Source organism: Balaenoptera borealis (assembly GCF_965194805.1).
Source record: "Balaenoptera borealis genome assembly, chromosome: 7".
NCBI lineage: Eukaryota > Metazoa > Chordata > Mammalia > Artiodactyla > Balaenopteridae > Balaenoptera > Balaenoptera borealis.
This window is the reverse complement of record NC_138864.1, coordinates 123,442,470-123,463,846: the sequence shown is the minus strand read 5'-3', so window position 1 is coordinate 123,463,846 and position 21,377 is coordinate 123,442,470. Positions and strand designations below refer to the sequence as shown.

At 51.4% G+C, this 21,377-nt stretch overlaps 1 protein-coding gene across 6 annotated transcripts; it reads left to right on the top strand.

Moving 5' to 3' along the window:
* Positions 1–2,903: 2,903 nt before the first annotated feature.
* On the top strand, positions 2,904–20,261 carry ZNF746 (zinc finger protein 746). Of its 6 annotated transcripts, XM_082399429.1 has the most exons (9): positions 2,905–3,141; positions 3,512–3,701; positions 5,150–5,293; positions 6,089–6,388; positions 6,513–6,594; positions 7,599–7,712; positions 15,655–15,846; positions 16,344–16,469; positions 17,621–20,261. In XM_082399429.1, the coding sequence occupies exons 4-9, from the start codon at positions 6,104–6,106 to the stop codon at positions 18,673–18,675; spliced, it is 1,854 nt and encodes a 617-aa protein (XP_082255555.1). In that variant the 5' UTR covers positions 2,905–3,141; positions 3,512–3,701; positions 5,150–5,293; positions 6,089–6,103; the 3' UTR covers positions 18,676–20,261. The 6 variants fall into 6 exon arrangements, with proteins under 6 accessions (XP_082255554.1, XP_082255555.1, XP_082255557.1 ...); XM_082399431.1 differs by lacking the exon at positions 3,512–3,701; XM_082399432.1 differs by lacking the exon at positions 5,150–5,293.
* Positions 20,262–21,377: the final 1,116 nt, after the last annotated feature.

Below are 21,377 nucleotides of genomic sequence, written 5' to 3'. Positions count from 1 at the left end.
ATATGGAATGAAGATAGGCAAGGAAGAACTGTGGAGTTGGACTGGAATCATAAGTAGCTGTGTGAATACACAAGCACACAGCGCACACACACACACACACAAGTACACACATACATTTTCTAACTCTGCCCTCTGAAAAGGTGCTAGAAACAACACCTCAGTTGCAATGAGCACTCCTAATGCCCACATTGTGGTTATTAAACACCATTTAAAAGAACCAGAGGGACTTCCCAGGTGGTGCAGTGGTTGAGAATCCTCCTGCCAATGCAAGGGACACGGGTTCGAGCCCTGGTCCGGGAAGATCCCACATGCTGTGGAGCAACAAAGCCTGAGCGCCACAACTCCTGAGCCTGCGCTCTAGAGCCCATGAGCCACAACTCCTGAGCCCGCGTGCCACAACTTCTGATGCCCGCGTGCCTAGAGCCCATGCTCCGCAATAAGAGAAGCCACCGCAGTGAGAAGCTTGCACACCGCAATGAAGAGTAGCCCCCGCTCGCGGCAACTAGAGAAAGCCTGCGTGCAGCAACGAAGACCCAACGCAGCCACAAATAAATAAATTAAGAAATTAAGAAGAAAAAAAAAAGAACCAGAAACTTGGAGATTTGGCTGATTCCACAGCTGGGTAAGAAACCTAAAATGTGAACCATGGAACATTTCGGGCCAGGAAGTAGGAACATGCTCAAAAACTGATGGGAACATGTCAACAGAACACAGGGCCAGCTTGAAGAGGCTCACCGCTAGCTAAATTTGGGACAATCTGAGCATCAAAACAAATGGAGGAATGTGTTATAGCTCATTAAATTAGAGAATCCATGAATCCATGTTAGTAGGTTTTTTAAAAAAAAATTTTAGGTAGAGAAAGGAAAGCTTTACAAAATCTTTACCAACAAATCAACCAATAAATGTAAAAAGGATAGAAATATAAAAATCTTCATTTTATGGCCATCATTGTAAAAACTGACTTAGATAAGAGTTTCAGAGAGCATCCCTTGTACCAGCTCTGTACCGACTTTTTAAAAATTGTAATTTTGTGAAGGTTTTTTTCTCAATATGCCCCAAATTATACAAGCTTCAGGCCCACAAAACAGGGGTCCACCCTTGGTAGAGGGGATGTGTTATTTGGGAAGGAGAGATCACGTGGAAGAAGAGCTGTGGGGGGGGGGAGGTAAAGGACCTCGGGGCAGATTCTAGAACATTCTCCTGTAGTGAAAAGGTCGACTTTGCGTGCTCAGGAATTTCCTCCAAAAGGCAAAAGGGTGCAGGGGCTCCGATCGGGAAATCCCTATCCCCTACCCTCAACCCCACATTTGAGAGGCAATCCCGGAGAGCTGGGGGTGGGGCGGAGGGGACACGAGAAAACAGCTGGGCTAGCATCAGTGAGAAAAAGAAAATCAGGCACTCGGAACAGACCTCTGTCAACCGTGTGAGTACAGTGTCGCCCCACCGCCATGCCTGGGGAGAGTCCACTTTCATACCCAAAGAACGCATCCGGGATGACCCTCTTGCTGTACGTTCAGCCCAGGCTGATGAAGCGAAAACAAAGGGCACCTTAAGACCCCGGCAGCCAGACCCGAAGCCCAGCAGAGTACAGAGCACGTGGTGCGCAGGTCCCTCTTCAGCAGAGTCCCACTTAGAGGAAATTTTCAAAAGAAATGCATCTTCACGGCCACATGGGGGCGCCATTCAAAGGCTCCTTCCATCCGCCGGCCCCGGTTCGCCCCTTAAGTTTTCCGACTGATAAATTTATTTTTCTCTCCTTGTTTTAAAAATACTATTCTTGTTATTACAAAATATTATAAAATATTACTGTTGTTATTACGAAATTTTAAAAAATTAAGTTAGAAAATGTATAAAAATGGCTTGTGTTCTCACTGTTAAAGAAAACTACTTGACTATATGCTTCCAAACCTCCCAATGATAATATATGTAATCATTTTATAATCATTTTTTATATATTATATATACAATATATATATAATCATATATATAATAATATAATCATTCTGGACAGACTGGACAAATATCATGAACATCTTCCCATACAAAGTTCTTCACCAAAATAATTTTAGGTGATGGTATTGTGTTCCGTTGTCCATCCCATTAAAAATATTTTTCATAGCTAACCCACACTTTATAGAAAGTTCTAAGTGGCTGCCTACAGGGATTTAGTGAGCTATATTCCTATTGTTGGAAGAATTTTTTCCATTTCAAATCAAAGGTAGACATGAGGTACAGCTGTCCAAGTAAGTAAACACACAAGAAGCCCAGATCGCCCCGCAGGACCTAAAGCAGCAGAGGCGACGTGGCGGGCGCCCCAGGGGAGAAGGCGCGGGTCTCCTGGGGTTCGCATGGGGGGGGGGGCGGCCGCCGTCGCCGTGGTCACCGGGGGCGGCCCGGCTGCCCCCTGGAGCGGGGAGATCCTTTTTGGTTATCGAGTCCCTCGGGGCGCGGGGGACCAAAACCCGAGGCTCTCGCGGCCGGCGGCAGGTCTGGCGCTGAGTCCGGGCGGCGACTCAGCGCGCACCCGGCCGTGTTCGGTGGGCCTAGGGGTCGGGGACTCGGGGGATCGGGGTGTCGGCGGAGTGGCAGGCCAGTGGGTCGGTAAGATCAAAGGGCCAGGGGGATCGGCGGGCCGGTGGATCAGGGGCCGGGGGGTTGGCGGGTCAGCGGCAGGGTGGGTCGGCGAGTCGGCGGGTCGGGGGTTCGGTGGGTCAGGAGGCCGGCAGGCCGGGCAGTGTCCGGGGCTCGGCGGGCAGGCGGGTGGCACAGCGGCAAAGGGCCGCCGGGCGGGGCTGGGCGGGGCGGGGCGGGCGCCGCGCCTGCCGTTCGCCTCTCCGGGCTGCAGGTGGGGCTGTGCGGCCGCGCTGCCTCCAGGAAGCCTCACGGGCCTGCGCCGGCTCCCAGGATGCAGTGTGGACCGGCCGGGCGCTGACGGCGGCGGCGCGTCTGCGGGCGGAGCGGCGCGGGCCGGCCAGCGAGGAGCGCGGCGACGCGGGCGGGGACGGCAGGGCCGGGCGGGCGCCGCCTGCGGAGAGGCCGGGGGCCGGCTCGCGTGGGGCCGCGCGGCGGCGGCGGCGGCGGCGACTTCCTCCGGGCCGAGCCGGACAGCGCAGGGCCATGGCCGAGGCGGCCGCGGCTCCGGTAAGGGCGGCCCCGCGCGCACGGACGTGCGGACTCGGGGCCCGGGCGGCCCGGGCCCAGCACACGGCGCCGCAGGCCCTAGGGAGGGACTCCGGGGGCCGGGCCGGGCCGCCGGGCCTGGGGCTCCGGCGAGCGGGACGCGGGGTCCGCCGGGGCCTAGGCACCCGCCGGCCAGGCCCCCCGTTCCGGTCCGAGCCTGAGCAGGGCGGGACCGGCCGTCCGCGCACCAGAGGCCGCCCCACGCCGAGTTCCTGCTGCCCTCCGGGGCTTCCTGCCCCCGCCCCATCCGCTGGCCCCCTCGTCTCCGCGCCCCCCACCCCGCGTCTCCTTTCTCTGCCCACCGCTCAGCCTTGCGTTCCCTTCCCCCCAGCTCCCCCCAGCGGCCTGGTGGCACCTGGGAGGCGTCCCGAGCGGCGGCGATTCCGCTGGCACCGAGGCCCCTCTGCGTGCCCGGTTCGCTCGGGGTCGGGGCGGAAGACAGCTGCTCCGGTTCCTAGAGGGACGCAGGCACGGCACCAGCCCTGTTAGGCGTGATTTTGTCCTCACAGCAAACCTAGGGGGTAGGCTCTGATTCTCTGTCATAAAAGAGAAAAACCCGAGGCCTAGAGAAGTTAACTTGCCCAGGATCGCACGGCTAGAAAAGGTGTGGAAAGACAGGGTCGCTCTGTGTGCTGGGACACACTGGCGCTTTGGGGGAAGCAGACAGGTACACTGGTGATGGTAAAGCAAAGCAGAAAGAGGTGCGTGCACCTTCCTGGACCGTGCTGCTGTGATTTGAGCTGGGCTTTTTGGGAAGGCTAGGATTTCACCGGGCTGAGCTGGACCCGTGGAGCTTTTCAGGTAGGGAGGAGGCTTGGACACAGACTGGCCGGCAGTGCCGGGCATGGTCAAGGAGGAGACAGAAGTCGTTTGCCTGGAAAAGATGGTTTTGGTAGGGAGGCACGGGGAGAGGAGGCTGCAGGGAGAGTTGGAAGGGGTTTGAATGCCTGCCTGGACTTCATCATATGGGTGGGGAGCCATTGAAGGATTTGGAGTTCTCTTCCCATCCGCTGTTCTCAAGCGAAGAGTTTACGCTTCCCTGGCAGGAGTCTGAGGCCAGCCCCATCTTGTCCAACCAACATTCAGTGAGGAGCTGGGCTTGAGTAGAAACAGTCGCCACCTCTCACCAAGTAGTGTGAAGGCCTCACGTGAGGCTCCCTGGCCCCGTTAAAATGTAAGAAAACTGCGTGTGCCTTATTTATAAGGTCGGAGTTTATGCAGATGCCCTTTTCCTGCAACACAAAGATTATAATAATGGCCGTCAGATGCTCTTGGAGGCCGAGTGGGATTTCTGGGGATGGGGAGCTGGGCGATAAAGTGAAAGGACACTCCTGAAGCAAACGTTTAGAGGCTGGGGTCGTATGTCAGGGATTGATCAAGAGGGAGGAGTGAGGGGAAGGGAAGAAATGTGGCCTCGCGCCCAGGGGCAGGGCTGCGCCAGCCCAAGGTGCCAGCCCAGTGCAGTCTTTGCAGCCTCAGAGCAGAACCACCTACCTCTTGAGCAAGAGTCCCACATCCAGTTGTTTCTGTGCCAATCCAGCTCCTCCGCATCCTTTGAGGCCCAGCTAAAGCCCTACCTTCTTCAGGTCAGAGGTCATCTGATCCAGCTGCCTTCCCAACAACCACAAAATCCCTGATGCTCCATCCTTGACAGTTTTTTCAGCCTCTGCTCAAACTCTCCTGTCACTATTTTCTGAGGCATCCACCCATGTTCTAGTTCTCAGTGACTTTCTCTAAATGAATCCGCACTGGTTCCTACCAGTCACTTTTGAATTTTGCAAATAGTCACCAAACATTTGTTTAGGAATAATTTTCAGAATGCCGTAAGGTACCATTGATCCTCAGCTGCTGCCAGAAGGTATAAATATCAGGACTTCCTCTCTGACCCATGGGTCCTACCTTCAGATGTGGGTTGGGGGGGGGTCTAGTGGTCGAGCCCCACCCAAAGCAAAATGTGCCCTTGCCTCAGTGTCCCCAGCTGCCGGTCATCTAAGCCACGATGTGAACTGTCCAGCGACAGGCAAGTCAGGGGAATGACGGTTTATGATGGTTGCAGCACATATAAAAGTCTAACCTTACGGCATATGTCTTACCTTCCTCACCAGTCTGTAAGGTGTGTCACTGATCCTGGGGCAGCGACAAAAATGTCTGAGATCATAATTCGCCCCTTGGGAAGGGTGGGAACAGTGAGAGAAAAAGTCAGTCTCACAAGGGCAGGGGCTCGTGTTTTGTCAAAAAGTCTAACTCTTGGCTGGGGGAGATTTGCAGTAATGGTGATTTTTAGTTTGAGGGGGCTGGTAATTGGACAAAATTAGATTGTCCTGGGGTGGAAAGGAATTAGTCATCAGATTTGCATGTTTATTAAAGAGACACGAGTTGCTTTTTAATAAAGCGGTTGAGCAGCGCTTGTGTTTGTGTCGTTTCAGTGAACCAGCTGTTTTTTTTGCTAGGTCATCATCAGTAGACAGATCCTGTGCAATTATGATGGGAGGTGCTGGCGGGGCTCTAGTAAATCTGCAGTTTACTATTTCTCCATTAAAACACCCCAGCAGTGCGAAGTCACCGTTGATTTAGCAAAATTGCACCGAGCGCCTAGCACGCTCCCCTCACTGTGCTGTGAAAAGATGCAGCAGTGCCTTCAGAGAGCTCGCAGAGGCGGATGCGGGAGGTTACTGTATAGGGCGGCGAGTGCCCTGATGGGGGTCTGCAAGGAGTGCTGCAGAGGCCTGGAGGGAGGGCACCCGCCCAGAGGAGCTGACCGCCAGGCCGAGATCTGGCGTGTGGCACAGGACACCCCCACTTCCCACACGTGCGCTCCCCGCTCAGCTCCCTGATGCCTCGGAGAGAGGGGCTCAAGGAACACGGCGGGCGGGATGATTGATGCTGGTCTCCTCTCTGTTTCTGAAAGATTTCTCCGTGGACAATGGCAGCTACAATTCAGGCCATGGAGAGGAAGATCGAATCGCAGGCTGCCCGCTTGCTTTCCCTAGAAGGTCGAACCGGGATGGCCGAGAAGAAGCTGGCCGACTGCGAGAAGACGGCCGTGGAGCTGGGGAACCAGCTGGAGGGCAAGTGGGCCGTGCTGGGGACCCTGCTGCAGGAGTACGGGCTGCTGCAGAGGCGGCTGGAGAACGTGGAGAACCTTCTGAGGAACAGGAACTTCTGGGTCCTGCGGCTGCCCCCTGGCAGCAAGGGCGAGGCCCCCAAGGTAAGCCCTGGGCGCGGGGGGGTGGGACAGCCCGTGCCCGTCAGCGTGCGGGTGAGCGTGCGTGACGCTGTGGTTCCGGGTGCCCGTGACCTTCGATGATGTGGCCGTGTATTTCTCTGAGCAGGAGTGGGGCAAGCTGGATGAGTGGCAGAAGGAGCTGTACAAGCACGTGATGCGGGGCAACTACGAGACGCTGGTCTCCCTGGGTAAGGCGTGAGACTCGTTCCTTGGTTACGTGTGATTTGGGGAGACCTCAGCTTCTCTCTTCCTTCTGGTGGCTTTTGTCCCGAGGATACGTAAATCACTGGGAACCTTGACCGGGCAAGGTTATCGCCTCCCCTTCCTAAGGATGAGCCCTGGGTGACGGAGTCAAAAGCTGCCTTCTACTTGGTGAAGTTCGCGGGGTGCCAGACCGGGAGGCATGGTGGCCCCCCTCCTAACCAGGCTCACAGCACAGCCGCTTCTGTTCTCCTGCTGAGACCTGGAGTGGAGAAGGCCCCTACCGCTCTCAGATCCAGTATGATGAACCCAGGTTTGAGAAGGACTTTTTCTCTCACCTTCTCTTGCTGAGATGTGAGGCCTTGACCGAGTCGCTCCTCTGGGTCGGCGGAGAATGTGGGCAGACCATGCTTCTCCCAGCCAGCGCTGCCTTCACACCTGGATGCTTCCCCAGACCCTGGGCCTGCTGTCGCTCCCTTCATGCAGTACCCCCAAGAAGGCCTGGACTGTTTCTTCTGGGCTTATTACCTCTTGGGATGGTATCTGTGTGACCCCAGGTCTGAAGGCAAAAAGGCATGGTTATGAGGCTGGGAGCAGGTGCGGGTGTGAGCTTCTATTTCAGTTTGTAGGAACGTACGGCTTCTTAACCTCGAGACCCTATACCAGAGTGTCTTCAGCTCAGCACTGCATCTTGGGCCAGATGAGGCTTTGTTTTGGGGGCCATCCTGTGCCTCGTAGGATGTTCGGCAGTGTCCCTGGCCTCTTCCCAGCAGATGCCAGTGGCACCTCTCACCCAGCCCCCAGTCGTGACAACCAAAAATGTCTCAGACTTTGACAGATGTCCCCTAGGAGGCAAAACTGCCTATGGTCGGGAACCACTGCCCTTTACCGATCAAGAAGTGTAGTTTCTAGGCCATCTTGGTTTCCCAGGCTGCCTGTCCCCAGCTCTGAACGGAACATGGCAAAAGCTAACCCTTCTGTCTTTCCCCAGACTATGCCATCTCCAAGCCTGAGGTCCTCTCCCAGATTGAACAGGGGAAGGAGGCGTGCAGCTGGCGTCGCGCTGGCCCCAAGGTTCCAGATGTTCCTGTGGACCCGAGTCCAGGTGAGGGGTTGGGGGAAGGCTAGGGACATAGCAGGCAATCAGATGGAAACAAAAGTAAAGGGCCAGGGAGGGTGTGACCTTCTTTCCAGGGAGAGCCAAGGAAAAACATCAATGTTTTAAACCTGAGTTTTCTTATAGTTGAATTATGACCTATAGCCTGTTCAGCTAACACTCCAGGAATACTTCCCAGCGTGGAAACAGGCAGCAAACCTAGTCTTTTAGGAAAGAGATGGTGCCAGTGGCTCAGCATCAGGGGAAGAAGGAGGGGGACACAGACAGGAAGGTAGAAGATAATAAAGACAAAATTTAATTCATTCACAGCTCTACAAAGAGTCAGCCTTGCCTCCACCCGAGAACCAAGTTTCACTTAAAACCATTAGTAATCGCAGAACATTAACCCATTAGCCACGTTTCAACACGGTTAGAGTCACTGATTTATTTAAGGTGAATCTGGATACCCGATACTACGGTCTCAGGTTTTCCTGGGCCAGTCAGCACCTTTGAAAGTTAAGGAAAGGACAGGTAGACACATGAGAAAAGCCAAATGGCTAACGGGAAGACCTTGCTGGGCTGGGGGTCAGCGACGGTCTGTCACTTACCAGGGAGACCCCGCCCCTGCAGGCTCAAGCCCACCTCCTCCCAAGACTCCTTGTCTGCACCCCCTGCCTTGGGGCTTCCCTTCCGTCTGAACACCGAGGTTACTAAAAAGTCATATGTTTAATTTGTGATTCACAAAATGTGTCTTCCGTGTTTGCTGTGTCATCGCAGTTAGATTTTCCCTCTACCCGGGGCAGGCCGTGTTCAGAAATCAGTCACCAGTTCAGGTCAACAGGGACAGTGCTGAAAGCTAGAAATTGACTAGAGCAGAGTGCTGTCTGGATGGAAAAGATAGTTATGACACGTGGGGCTGCCAGCTGCTTACCTTGGGTGGGAGGTTCCCCGTAGGTTTGTTTTATTGTATTTATTCTATCCATGTGGAGGCCTCCCTGGATGTAATAAATATACACGATAATGAGAGTGAATAGGGGCCTGGAAATGAGGTGGCTTCTGGCGAGTCCCTGCCCAGCCCTCCCCTCCGGCACTCACAGCTCCCCTCTCGGCCTGGAGCCCGTCAGCGGGAACCCTGGGTGGCCTTCATCCCCGCCCACCTCGGTCCAAGAAGCCGGGACCCCCGGCTCACCCTCCCCCGCTCTGGGCTTCGTACAGCCGCTCGTCAGACCTCCTCTCCCACTTCTCTTCAACCCCTAAATCCTCCCAGCTGTGCTTGGGGAAGTGGGTGCTCGGCAAGCCCGCCAGTCCTCAGGCTCCTCCCCAGCTGTCCACCCATTCCTGCCCAGCGGAGACCTGCTTCCTCCCCTTTCCTCACCCTCTTTCCCTGCCTGGAGGGCGCTGGTGTCACTGGTGTCGTTGCTCCTCAATATAGCCTCTCCTGGTTTTCCTCCCACCTTTCCTTTGCTATTTCCTGCCGCCCTTTCTGATCTTTAAGCATTGGGGTGCCCTCAGCCCTCCGCCTCCTCTCTCTGCGCCCACACTCCGTCCTCCCGGTGGGTACTCCCACCGGGACCTCTGCCCCGAATCCTGCACGCCCGCCGCCTGGTCTGTCTGCACGTGGACAGCTGCCGGACGGCCCGTTTGGAGCACGTGCCTCCGCGAGCTCCTCATCTGCCCGTCAGAACCTGCTCCTTCCACAGGCTTCCCCACTCCTCCGTCCTCCAGCTGCAGGCCCAGAACGCAGGAGCCCGGGTGTGAAACTGCTGGGTCATAGGAAGGTGCATGCTCAGCTTTTCCCGGTAACGTCTCAGCGTGCTCTGAAGTGGTGGTGCCAGTCAGCACCCACCAGCAGCGCCAGGGTGCCCGCTGTACCCCGTCCTCACCAGCCCTGGAAATGCCTCACATTTTAATTTCTGCCCATCTGGTGGGAGTGAAATGGTTTAAAATTTATAGTTTAAAATGTGCATTTTCCTAATTAATGAGATTGAATGTTAGAGCCTATGTTTATGGGCCACTTGTCTTTCCTCTCCTATAAAATGCCTGTTTATGCCTTCTGTCCATCTTTCTTTTGTTTTCCCTTTACATATTGATTTGTAAGAGTTCTCTTCTATTCTGAATATCAATTTTTTTTTGTGAGTATGTGTAAATCTTCTCCACTTATGGTATGCTTTAAAGAACAGATGCTTTTAATTTTAACTTACTTGGACTAATTTTTTACCTTTATGGTTTGTCCTTTTTATGTCTTAATTAAGAAATTTTCCCCTACCTCAAGGTCGTAGTACATCATCTTATATTTTTTCTAAACTGTTGCCTTTCACGTTCAAGTTCTTAATCCATCTGGAACAGACTTTTATGGCCATGGGAGGCTGGGACCCTACTACTTTCTCACTGGCACTCTGGATCTTCTTTTCCTTTGCTCTTTCAGGTAAACTCTCTAATTCCCTTATCAAATTCCATGAAAAATCCAGTTGGGATTGTGGTTGGAATTGCACTGATTCTATTAATCATTTTGGAGAGAATTGACCCCCTACTATATTAAGGGTGAATATCGTTAAGTCACTCCATTTATCTCATCTGTAACGTCTCAGTGACGTTTTATAACTTTCTTCAAACAAGGCCTTGTACATTTTTTTGTTAGCTATATTCCTCCGTCCTTTGCATTTTTTACATCGCTGTTGTCAGTGGTGCCTTTTTCTGTTTGTTGCTTGTGTGTGCTGGGGTCTTGGGGGCAGGGAGCACCCTTTCCTGGTGCTTTTTCTCCTGTGACAGGGGCTCAGTTATGTAACATCCCGTTCTCTCCCATCCAGTTAGGTACCCCACCAGGGGTGCCACCAGGGATGCACCTCATCGGGGAGTTTGGGGGCAAGGATTGGACAAGCACAGTCCTTGCCCAACCTTCTTCCCTTGGGCAGCTGGCTGCCCCCAGGGACAGACAGTCTCTGCTGCTCTGCTGGGGAAAGTCTCCTTCACCATGGTCCAGGGTGACTTCCTGATCCAGGGTCAGTGCTGAGGACCCCCCCTTGCATAAAATGTATCCTCATTTATCAGTAATAAAAAGAGTTTACCCTCACCAGCCTTCCTCTTTTGTTTTATTTCTCTAATTGTTAAGATCCATGACAGGGAAGAAAAATGGTAATTGCCAGGCTCCCTTAAAACCCTAAGAGTAGACAAAAATGCAGTTGTCTTTTATTTATCGATATATCTATCTAGGAACCTTGCCAAAATTCTCATTAGTACTAATAACTTTTGCAATAATTGTCTGATGAGTCTCGGGTTTTCTGAAAAGATAATCACATCCCCTATGAGTAATAAGAATTTTTTGTTTCGTTTCAAATCTTTATGATTTGGTTTTCTCTTCTTTTATTGTGCTGGCTGAGAACTCCCAGAAAATCCTTAAATAGAAGTGATGACAACAGGTCATCTTATTGGTTAATGATGTTAAAGAAGATACTTTTTAACTTTTCACATTGAGTCTAATATTTGTTAAAAGTTTTTTGATCAGTGCTGTTTATCAGGTTAAAAGAGTTTTGTACATGTCTGGTTGACTAGATGTTTCTAACAGGAATCACTGTTGAATTTTTATGGAATGCTATTTTGGTATCTATTGAGATGATTATATGATTTTTCTTCTTTAACCTGCTGGTATGGTAAATTATGTCATTTTCTCATGTTGAACCAACCTTGCAATTTTGGGGAAAAAACCTAACTTAGTCATGATCCTTTATATACATCGCTGGACTTAATATGCTAATTATTTTGTTTAGGATTTTTGAATCTTTGTTCATGAGTGAGACTGGCCTATACTTTTCCTTTCTCAGACTGTCTGTGGCTGGTTTTGATATTAAAGATATGTTATGATGTATTCCCTCTGTTTTTATTTGCTCAGAGAGTTTGTGTAATATTGGAATTATCTATTCTTTGAATGTTTTTCTTCGTGGGGGAGATTTTTGTCTACTGATTTAAGTTCTTTAATAGTTATAGGACCTTCTTTATTCAGTTTTGGCAAGTTCTAGTTTTTCTAAGGAATTTGTTCATTTCCCTAGAGGTTTCAAATTTCTTGGAATAACATTCATAATATTCTATTTTTTAATCTCAGCTACATCTATAATTATGTCCCTTTTTCATTCTTCATGTTGGTTATTGGTGCTTTCTCCTTTTCTCTTGATAATCTTGCTAGAGATGTATTGGTTAATATCCTTTCCAAAGAACCAACTTTTGCTTCTCTGTGTTCCTTGTTTCTTCTTTTATTAATTTACACTCTCATAGTATTTCCTTTCTTTTTATTTTTATTGCTTTTATTTTATTGTTGTTACTTTCTAACATCTTGCATTGACTGCTTGACCTATTAATTTTCAACCTGTTTCCTCTTTTTTAATATAAACATATGAGGCTACAAACTTTCCTCTAAGTACCATGTAGATGCAGACACACATTTTGATAATTTTTTCATTAGCATTGGGTTCCAAATAGCTTCCATTTTCATTGTGATTTGTCCTTAGAGCCTTGGATTATTTAGAAAGCATATATATATATATTTTTTTTTAATTTTAGTATATATGGGGAGTTTGAGGATATCTGTTATTGATTTCTAACTTAATGGTGTTATAGTTAGAAAATAGATGTGTAAAATACTAATCTTTTAAAATTTATTGAAGTTTGTTTTATGGCCTAGAAAGTATTCATTTTTTCTTAATGTTTTGTATGGCTTGAGAATCTTGTGTTTTCCTTGTCTTTAAGTTATGCTTATGTCCATTTGGTCAGTTTGTTAATAGTGTTGTTCAGATCCTATAATCTTTGGTTGGCTTGGTTTACCAGTTATGGAAAATGGTATGTCAGTTGCCCACAGAGGAGGTGGATTTGTTCATTTCTCCTGGAGTTCTGTCAGTTTTGCTTTATTATTTTGAAGCTATGTTATTCGATTTAAATCATAGTATTATTTTATCTTTCTGGTCAATTTACCATTGTGCAGTGATTCTTTTTTATTTCTGTGGATATTTTTCTTTTTAAGTCTATTTCATCTGATATGGTATAACCACATCTTTTTGTTTTTAATTGTTTATTTGACTTAGTATATCTTTTATTGTCTCACACTGCTTTTGCATCCTTCTGTTTCAGGTGTGTCTCCTATAAACAGCACATAGCTGAGTTTCTTACTTGTTTTTAGTCTGCTCGTCCTTACGTGTGAAATGTCCAGAACAGTAGGCACCAGCCACATGTGACTATTGAGCACTTAAAAGGATGAAATACGTATATGTCTAAGTGAATAGTTTGGATATATTTGGATATATTGGGTTTAAAAAAAAATTGCTAAAATTATTTCACCTGTTTCTTTTTACTTTTCTAAGGTAGCTACTATCAAACCTAAAATTAGATACGTGGCCCACCTTGATCTCTGTTGCACAGCGCTGGTCTAGATCATTGACGTTGACCGTGGCCGCTAGGGTGTTTGGATTCTTAGCCACCGTCTTAAATTGTGCTGCGAGACCTTAGCCCTGCCTTTTCTGTATTTCTTTTTTTTTTTTTTCCCACTCCTCCCTTGAGAATTACTCATTTAGATTTTTTCCTCCTTAAACTGTTATTATTTTTAATTAGTTTGGAGCACCAGCCTGGGTGTGTGTGTGTGTGTGTGTGTGTGTGTGTGTGTGTGTGTGTGTGTGTGTGTGTGTGTGTGTGTGTCAACTCCCAGGGGAGACTGTTCTCCCCACTCAGCTAAGACCAAAGGCCAGAATGGGCAGTTGCCTTTCACAGGGCAGGTTTTCACCTTTGTTTTATGTTTAGTGCACTGGGAACATTGCTCTTTGGTCCCAGGTTTATGTGTGTGGTGGTGGTGAGGGGTCTCCAGCCCAACCTTCCACCCTGCTTAAGCACTAGGCTTCTCACATCTGTCTGCCCCAGGTGTGCACAGTCCATTGTAGCCCAGCAGTAGGGGAGTGGGAGATGCCCGACAGTTTACCATGGTTGACTTAGGCTTTCTTAGAGGTCATCCATGCTTAAAATGTTTGTGTTTTTGTACTTTACCCGTCATTTTTAGATAGTCCATATTGAGAGGAGTTTCTCTGCACAGTTAGCCAGCCATATGCCAGAAATAGAAGAGTTGAATGCTGCTTCTGTGTCTGTTGAGATGACTATTGTTTTCTCCATTAATCTGTTTGTGAGTTGTGTTACTGTATCGTCCAGGGGTAGCTTATCCTTGAGCTCTCAGGATAAACCCAGTTTGTTCATAATGTATTGTCTCTTTTTCTTTTTTGAAAACATATTACTGGATTTGATTTGTATTTCTTTCATTTAGAATCTTTGCATCCCTGTTCATAAATGATCATTTTATAAATTTTTTCATATACTGTTCTCTAGTTTGTGCAATGAGAATTATACTAGCCTCATTTTGACAGCTATTTTCCCTCAGCATTTTGAAAATATTATCTTCTGACATCGTACTTGCTGACAGAAATCTGCTTTCAGTCTGAATGTCATTCTTTTCTCTCTGGTGCCTTTTAAGATTTTCTCTTTGTCTTTGCTGTTCCATTCCACATGAATATTGTCTAGGTTTATATTCTTCTTTATTTCCTACTTAGGAAGTGGTGTTTTCCTTCAAACCATGGGCTCACCATGCCTTCAATTTTGGAAAATTCTCAGCCATTATTTCTTTACCTGTTGCCATGTATCCATTTCTCATTCCCTCCTTCTGGGATTTCTGCCAGCATATGTTGCAACTTCTCGTTTAATCCTCCGTGTCTCAACTTCTCTTTCATATTTTCATTTCTTTATCTCTCAGTGTTGTACTCTGGATGGTTTCCCCAGATCCATCTTCTAAGTCACTAATTTTCTCTGCAACTGTGTTCATTCTGTTGTTAAGCCAGCCACTGTATTTTTTATTTCCATGACTGCTTTTGTCATTTCTAGAATGTCTATTTGGTTCTCTTTCACATCTGCCTTTTTAAAAATAATTTCCTGTTCTTGCCTTAGAGATTCTGTTCCTTCCTTTATTTCTTTGAATATTTTAAACATACTTACGCTACTGTATCCTTCAGCCTATTCTTTTTCTGTAGTTTGTGGGAGTGAGTTCTGCCATGGCTCTCATGGCATTTGGCTCCTCTTCTGGTTTGTAAGTTTAGCCTTTTAGTAGGGGCCCCTTAAGGCCTGCCTTGTGGGTGTGCCCCTATAGGCAGGTTTGCACTTGCCTCTGTTCGGGGGCCTCCTGGGTTGCCGTGGTTCTCAGCCAATTTTTCTGTGAATTTCTCAGCTTTTCTCAGCTGCACCACGTGGTTAGTATGAAGTTAGTGTGGACACGGGAATCTCATTTATTATGGGTGGCTTTTCCATCCACGGCCCTGGACAAGACGCAGCTTCCTTATTGTGCCCCTAGGTGGACGGAGTTTTAGCCCCCATCCACCTGATGGGACAGAGCCTCACGGCTCCCGGCTGATGCGGGCAGCTCAGCTCTGCTCTCACCTCACTTGGACATCCAAGCCCAGCCCCTAAGGCCTGCATCCTGTTTCAACAACTCTCCTTGGCTCCTGCTCAAACTCTTGATTTGACTTTGTGTTTTTTCTTTGATTCTTATATCTGGAATCTTTCTTTCGTGCTCACATAAATACATGTGTAGGGGTAAGGTTTTGGGGACGGGGGTAGATTTTATCTAGCATTTCTGTGTTTAAAGTGAGAGCAGGACCTCCCTAGGGCAGCACAGTCTTGCCCAGGGACCAGAGATCCAGCCCTGAGAATGCGTTTTGTATTCCTCACTTGTCCCTGCCTGACCCGTGTGCTCAATACCATGTGGCCACATGCTTTGCCTGGAAGGCCCCACAGTCCCTGTTTGAGCTCTTGCCTTCCCTTTCCACCGGGCTCTTTTGCTGTTTGACCTTTGCAAGGCCCCGTGTGCCTTTCCTTGGCTGGACGTGTGTCCCCCCCCAGGGCCCCTGATGCTGTCACTCACGCACTCTCTTTTTCTCAGGCTCAGGGCCCCCCGTTCCTGCCCCCGACCTCTTAATGCAGATCAAGCAAGAAGGTGAGCTCCAGCTCCAGGAGCAGCAGACTCTAGGCGTGGAGGCGTGGGCAGCCGGACAGCCAGACATCGGGGAGGAGCCGTGGGGCCTCAGCCAGCTGGACTCCGGAGCAGGAGACGTCTCTACCGACGCTGCCTCTGGTGAGTGGCTGAGGCTGGGAGCAGACGGCACGAACCAGATGCAGGGACTGAGGGCAGGACCTGGGAGAAGGAGTTTCTGCAAGCATTGCGGGGGGCTGTGGGCTCCGGCCTGACTAGTTTAGAAGATTTCCCACCTTATGGCAGGGGTTGCCCCGAAGGACATCTTGCCGGTCCCTCTGGGTTCCATGATGCTCTTGTCCTGGTATTCCTCTGCCTCACTCTTGCCAGCCCCCTCCTGGTCTTCCTGCCCCAGCACTGGACATTTAAATCACCAGCTGCCTCCTATTAAAGAGGGGCTGTATGACAAGAGTGTGACGTCTGAGCTTCCTGGTGCCTCAGAGAAGGGGACAGAAGCGAACTGGTTCAGGAGAGGTGGGGGTCGTTGTGCTCGGGCAGGAGAGTCACCGGTGGGGTCTCGGGGCAGCTGCTCCGCCTCTCCCACGGGGTCTGCCCGCTTCTTTCCCTAACCCACCGGCTCTGCTCTCTCTTCACTGCAGGCGTCCACTCCAACTTCTCAACCACTATCCCGCCCACCTCCTGGCAGGCGGATCTCCCTCCCCACCACCCCTCCTCCGCCTGCTCGGACGGGTCGCTGAAGCTCAGCACGGCCGCCTCCACGGAAGGTACGGGGTGCGGAGGGAGAACTGGAAGGGCTCACGTCTGCCCCGGAGGCTGCCTCAGCCGTGGCCCCTGATGGTCCAGCCAGCAGGCATTTAGGTGCCGGTGATGTGAACACTCTGTACAGTCTGTCCTTTTTCTCCTTCTAGATTCTTAGGCTTGAACAGTCTTTCTTGAGACGGCCCATTTTCCCACAGTTCCTTTCTTGTGTTAAGCAGTCAATCCTGACAAGCTGAACCCTTAAGAGGATGTACCTCTTGCCCAGACTCAGCAACCCTGGCTCCTCTCTGACCTGGAAAAACCCAAACCCAACTAGAACCGCTTCTTAGATAACAGCACTACCAAAGACAGGTGTCCACAGGACCGAATTGGGAGGAACTGCCACATTTATGTATTAGTTTTCTACTTCTGTTTTGCAAACCAGTTATCTGTTACTTTAAGTAATAATTTCTGTCATATTTTGGCACCGCAAAACTGTGCTAAAAGCCTAGATCCCTGATATAAAACTCTAGGGCATGAAATTCAAGTACATTTACATAAAATCAAACACATTTTTACTACTACACTAATATTTTTATCATTAGCTAGCTGGCTACATTTACTGAATGCTTGCTGCATGCAAAACAGCATGCTAAGTGCTTTCACATGTGCTGTGTGGTTTAAACTTCATGCACCCCTGTGAAATGGTATTCACACAGGAGCTTGCCTGAGGTCACCGCTGCTCTGTGGGGAGCCACGTTCCATTCTCGGATCCACCTGAGCCCAGCTCTGTGCTCCTGCCCCTCGGGTGCATTGCCACCAGTGGTCAGAGCTCCTTCCTTGGCATAACTTCATGTTTAGCCTTAAGAGCCAAAGTGAAAATGGAACGCGGTGAGCAGATGCAATGGTTGCTCTCCTGTGGGGAAGGTTCTAGAACAAGGGGAGCAGATAGGTTGGTTGCTTTACCTGTGGTGAAGGTCTGGAACACGATGTCCTCACCCACGGTTTGAGGCAGCCACCTGACCACCTGGGGCATCTCTGCTGAACTGGTTAGATCCGGAGGCTTCGAGACTAGGGCTCAGAGTGGCCATAGTTGGGCCAAATGTCCCGATGGAAGATCTTCCCTTTCTAAGCGGGGAGGGGACAGAATGATACCTGGTCTTTCTGTCTTTCTCAGCAGATGTAAAGATTGTGATAAAAACCGAAGTCCAGGAAGAGGAGGTAGTGGCCACACCAGTGCATCCTACTGACCTAGAAGCCCACGCGACCCTGTTCGGACCAGGCCAAGCCACAAGGTTCTTCCCTAGTCCTGTCCAGGAAGGAGCCTGGGAGAGCCAGGGCAGCTCCTTCCCCAGCCAGGACGCCGTGCTGGGGCTGAGAGAGCCCGCCCGGCCCGAGCGCGAGCTGGGTGAGCCCAGCCCCGCGGTGACCCAGGACGAGACCCCTCCAGGGGACTGGCTCTTCGGGGGGGTCCGGTGGGGCTGGAATTTCAGGTGTAAGCCTCCTGCGGGCCTGAACCCGAGGACCGGGCCTGAGGGTCTGCCCTACTCCACGTCTGACAACGGAGAGGCCGTGCTGGACCCCGGCCAGGCCCCGAGACCCTTCAGCGATCCCTGCAAGTACCCCGGCCGGACCAAAGGCTTCGGCCACAAGCCGGGCCTGAAGAAACACCCGGCGGCCCCCCCGGGGGGGCGGCCGTTCACGTGCGCCGCGTGCGGGAAGAGCTTCCAGCTGCAGGTCAGCCTGAGCGCGCACCAGCGCAGCTGCGGGGGGCCGCCCGACGGGGCGCCGGGGGCGGCGGGCGGCGCGCGGGACGGCAGCGGCCTGCGGTGCGGCGAGTGCGGCCGCTGCTTCACGCGGCCGGCGCACCTCATCCGGCACCGCATGCTGCACACGGGCGAGCGGCCCTTCCCCTGCACCGAGTGCGAGAAGCGCTTCACCGAGCGCTCCAAGCTCATCGACCACTACCGCACGCACACGGGCGTGCGGCCCTTCACCTGCACCGTGTGCGGCAAGAGCTTCATCCGCAAGGACCACCTCCGCAAGCACCAGCGCAACCACGCGGCGGGCGCCAAGCCGGCCCGCGGCCAGCCCCTGCCGCCGCTGCCCGCAGCGCCCCCCGACCCCTTCAAGAGCCCCGCCTCCAAAGGACCCTTGGCCTCCACGGACCTCGTGACCGACTGGACTTGTGGCCTGAGTGTCCTGGGACCCACCGACGGCGGGGACCTGTGAGGCCCCCGCGGGCGACCCCGCAGGCCCAAGTGTAAAGAGGCGCTTCTCCAGACAGCAGGGTGGTGCGAAAAGATTCGAGGCGGAACGGAGCCTGGGGGAGAACCAGATTCCCAGTTGCTGAACCGATCACTGGAGCAGGAGAAACTATCAGACAGTGCAGCTTCCACCTCTAAACAAAGTAGAATTCTCTGATTGTGAAACTGAGCAGCATAGAAGTTTAAGTAATTTAATTACGAAACTCTTTTTTGTTTTTTTTAATTCTTGAAGAAAAAGCCGGAAAATAGTAGTAGCACCAGTTTAAACTTTATAGTGTACCTTTGGTTTCTGGAGTGCGTGTGTGTGTTGTGGGCTGTGTCCTTACCAAGTCTGACAGAGGGTGTGACGGAAGCTTGGCTGGCTGGGGACGCGGGTGAGGAGGGACCTGGACCTCCCTGGCTTCAGTGACCGCTAGGGATGGGCCGGTCTCTGCACACAGCCCCAGGGGAGCGGAGACGCGGCTCTGCCCAGGGCCGGGCTGGGAAGTAAGGCCAGCCGGGCGCCGTGGAAGCCCAGTCTCCCCTCGCGGGCAGGAGGCCTGAGCAGGGGCAGCCCGGCGTCTCTCAGCACCGGCCTCTCATGCGCAAAGGCTCTGCACAAGTGCCGGCCCTGCGCAGACCCCGTGCCGCTCCCCCCACCCCGCTCCGGTACGTGGCTCCTGGGCCTCGTAAAGGAGAGTTGTCCGGAAGCACCATTAGACGTGCAGACGTGAGGCAGGGGCAGCGGAAGCAGAGCCGGGAACAGAGCCTCGCCTGCCGACCCCTCCAGGGGAGGGCCTGCCCTCTGCTCCAGCCAGATGCTCGTTTCCTTTTCTCTTGGTGTGGTGTGTCTTCTCGCTGTCCAGACGCTTTCGCACGGAACCTCATTTGATGGTTACTGTGCCCTAGTGAAGCACGCCGGACGAGCATCCTTTCCTGTGAGAGATGAGGCAATAAGCTACTCAGAGGGGACCCATCTCAGCCTCGCACCCCGTGTGCACGATGAGTGCAGACAGTTGGGAAGAGGCTCAGGACAGACTTGGCTCGTCCTTCTGGAGCATCAGTTTGGGGGAGGAAAGCTTTTCATTTTGCCCTCTTAAAAGATTTGCCCCACATCTGCCTGAGCAAAATCATCAGGCGTCAAGCTTTAGCCAAGTGGCGGCCTTGGTGGCCAGTGGGCGCTCTCCCCCGGGAGGGGTCGGGGCTGAGGGGCTGGGCCAGGGGCAGGGCTTGCTCGTTCCCTGGCTGACATCTTGAAGGTGGAATTAGAAATGGGCCAAGGTTTCTTGATTCCACCCCAATGCTGTCCCTGCCACACGAGAATCCATTCCCGTTTTGTTGAAGCAGATGCTGGTTCCTTGTCCTCTGGGGAACTTGTTTCCCGAGGGGGGAGACCATCGCTTCTGTTCATTCAGCTCCCTTGTGCGTACTTTTATTAGGCAATAGACTAGTTAAGATTGTTTCTATGTACTGTATATTTTGTACCAGTTTACACTTCTAATATTGATATAACTGATATTTTGAGAAACAAATGAAGAGGAAACATCCTGTTAAAATAAAACCTAACCAGCACCAAGGCGGTTTGGTGGGTTCTGTTCTTAGACCCGCGTCTTTGGCGCTGGTGCCACTACACGCATTCCCCGAGGCAGCGGTGCGGTCGGCTTTCTCTGCACCCTCCTCCTGCTCAGGGGGGCCTTGGACCCAGGGAGGCAACTGTCCCTGAGAGCTGGGGTGGGAGAATCCAGAGAAGTTTGACTCTGTGGAGATAAAACCGACACCTGGAGGGAAAATAAAACCACATCCAGTCACCTCGCTTCAGAATATAGTCATGGTTTTTGTCATTTAGTTTAATATGAGATCATGTACATGAAGATAGGAAGAAAAAATTGCAGGGTATCAAAGAAAAACTGAAGCTGGATGTTTTCTCTTTGCATCTTTTCTTGGCTGGGCAGAGGCCAAGAAAGGATCCGGGATGCCTGCAGTGGCTGTAACCCTGGTCTTGGAGTGAAGTCCCTCCAATGGCATTTGAACCAGGCCAGCTGACACCCATATTCCCACCAACTAGAGTTAACACTTGTTAACGTTCTATCTCAGGTTTTGTTTTCAGTCTCTTTTGTTTTGATCACTGTCTTTTTAAGAAAATGAAAATGTAAAATTAAAAAATCCACTCGAATTTGCCACGGAAGGCGTGGGAGTGGGACGCGGAGAAGGAAGGGGAGCGGCTCTCATCCAGGCCCATCGTGAGATGCCGGGAACAGGCCATGGCGGCTCATTCCTTCTCAGCAGCCCTGGCCTCTCTTCTGTGCTTCCGGTCCCCCGCCCCCACTGGACATGTCTCTAGTGCTTGGAAGTCAACCGGGACGCATCTGGTGTCTGCCCAGCTGGGGGTGCTCCTCCTCCACCACCACACCCTCGCCCGTCCTCACATGCATTCTCACGCCCACACGCTGCCTGCGTGTCATGCCAGAACCCCATCCGTGGCCCATGAAAGGATGACTCCTAAGGTCTGGCTCGGGTGCTCTCCAAGACAGAGGGCATGGGAGGAAAGGGTTTAGGCAGTGGGGAGGGGGAGGCTGAGGTCCGTCTCAGACATCCAGCAGGGGGTGCCCAATCAGTGAGGGAGACCAGACAAGCACTGTGGAACGGGGACCCCACCACGACTCCCAAACTTCCTGGGAACGCTTGCTC

Bases quoted from the DNA above. Each gene is read 5' to 3' on its own strand.
- ZNF746 (XM_082399427.1), top strand. From the start codon at position 3,118: ATGGCCGAGGCGGCCGCGGCTCCG. The intron at 6,389-6,512 runs GTAAGCCCTGGG...TTCTCTGAGCAG, and splicing joins GCAAGGGCGAGGCCCCCAAG to GAGTGGGGCAAGCTGGATGA. The intron at 7,713-15,654 runs GTGAGGGGTTGG...TCTTTTTCTCAG, and splicing joins TCCTGTGGACCCGAGTCCAG to GCTCAGGGCCCCCCGTTCCT.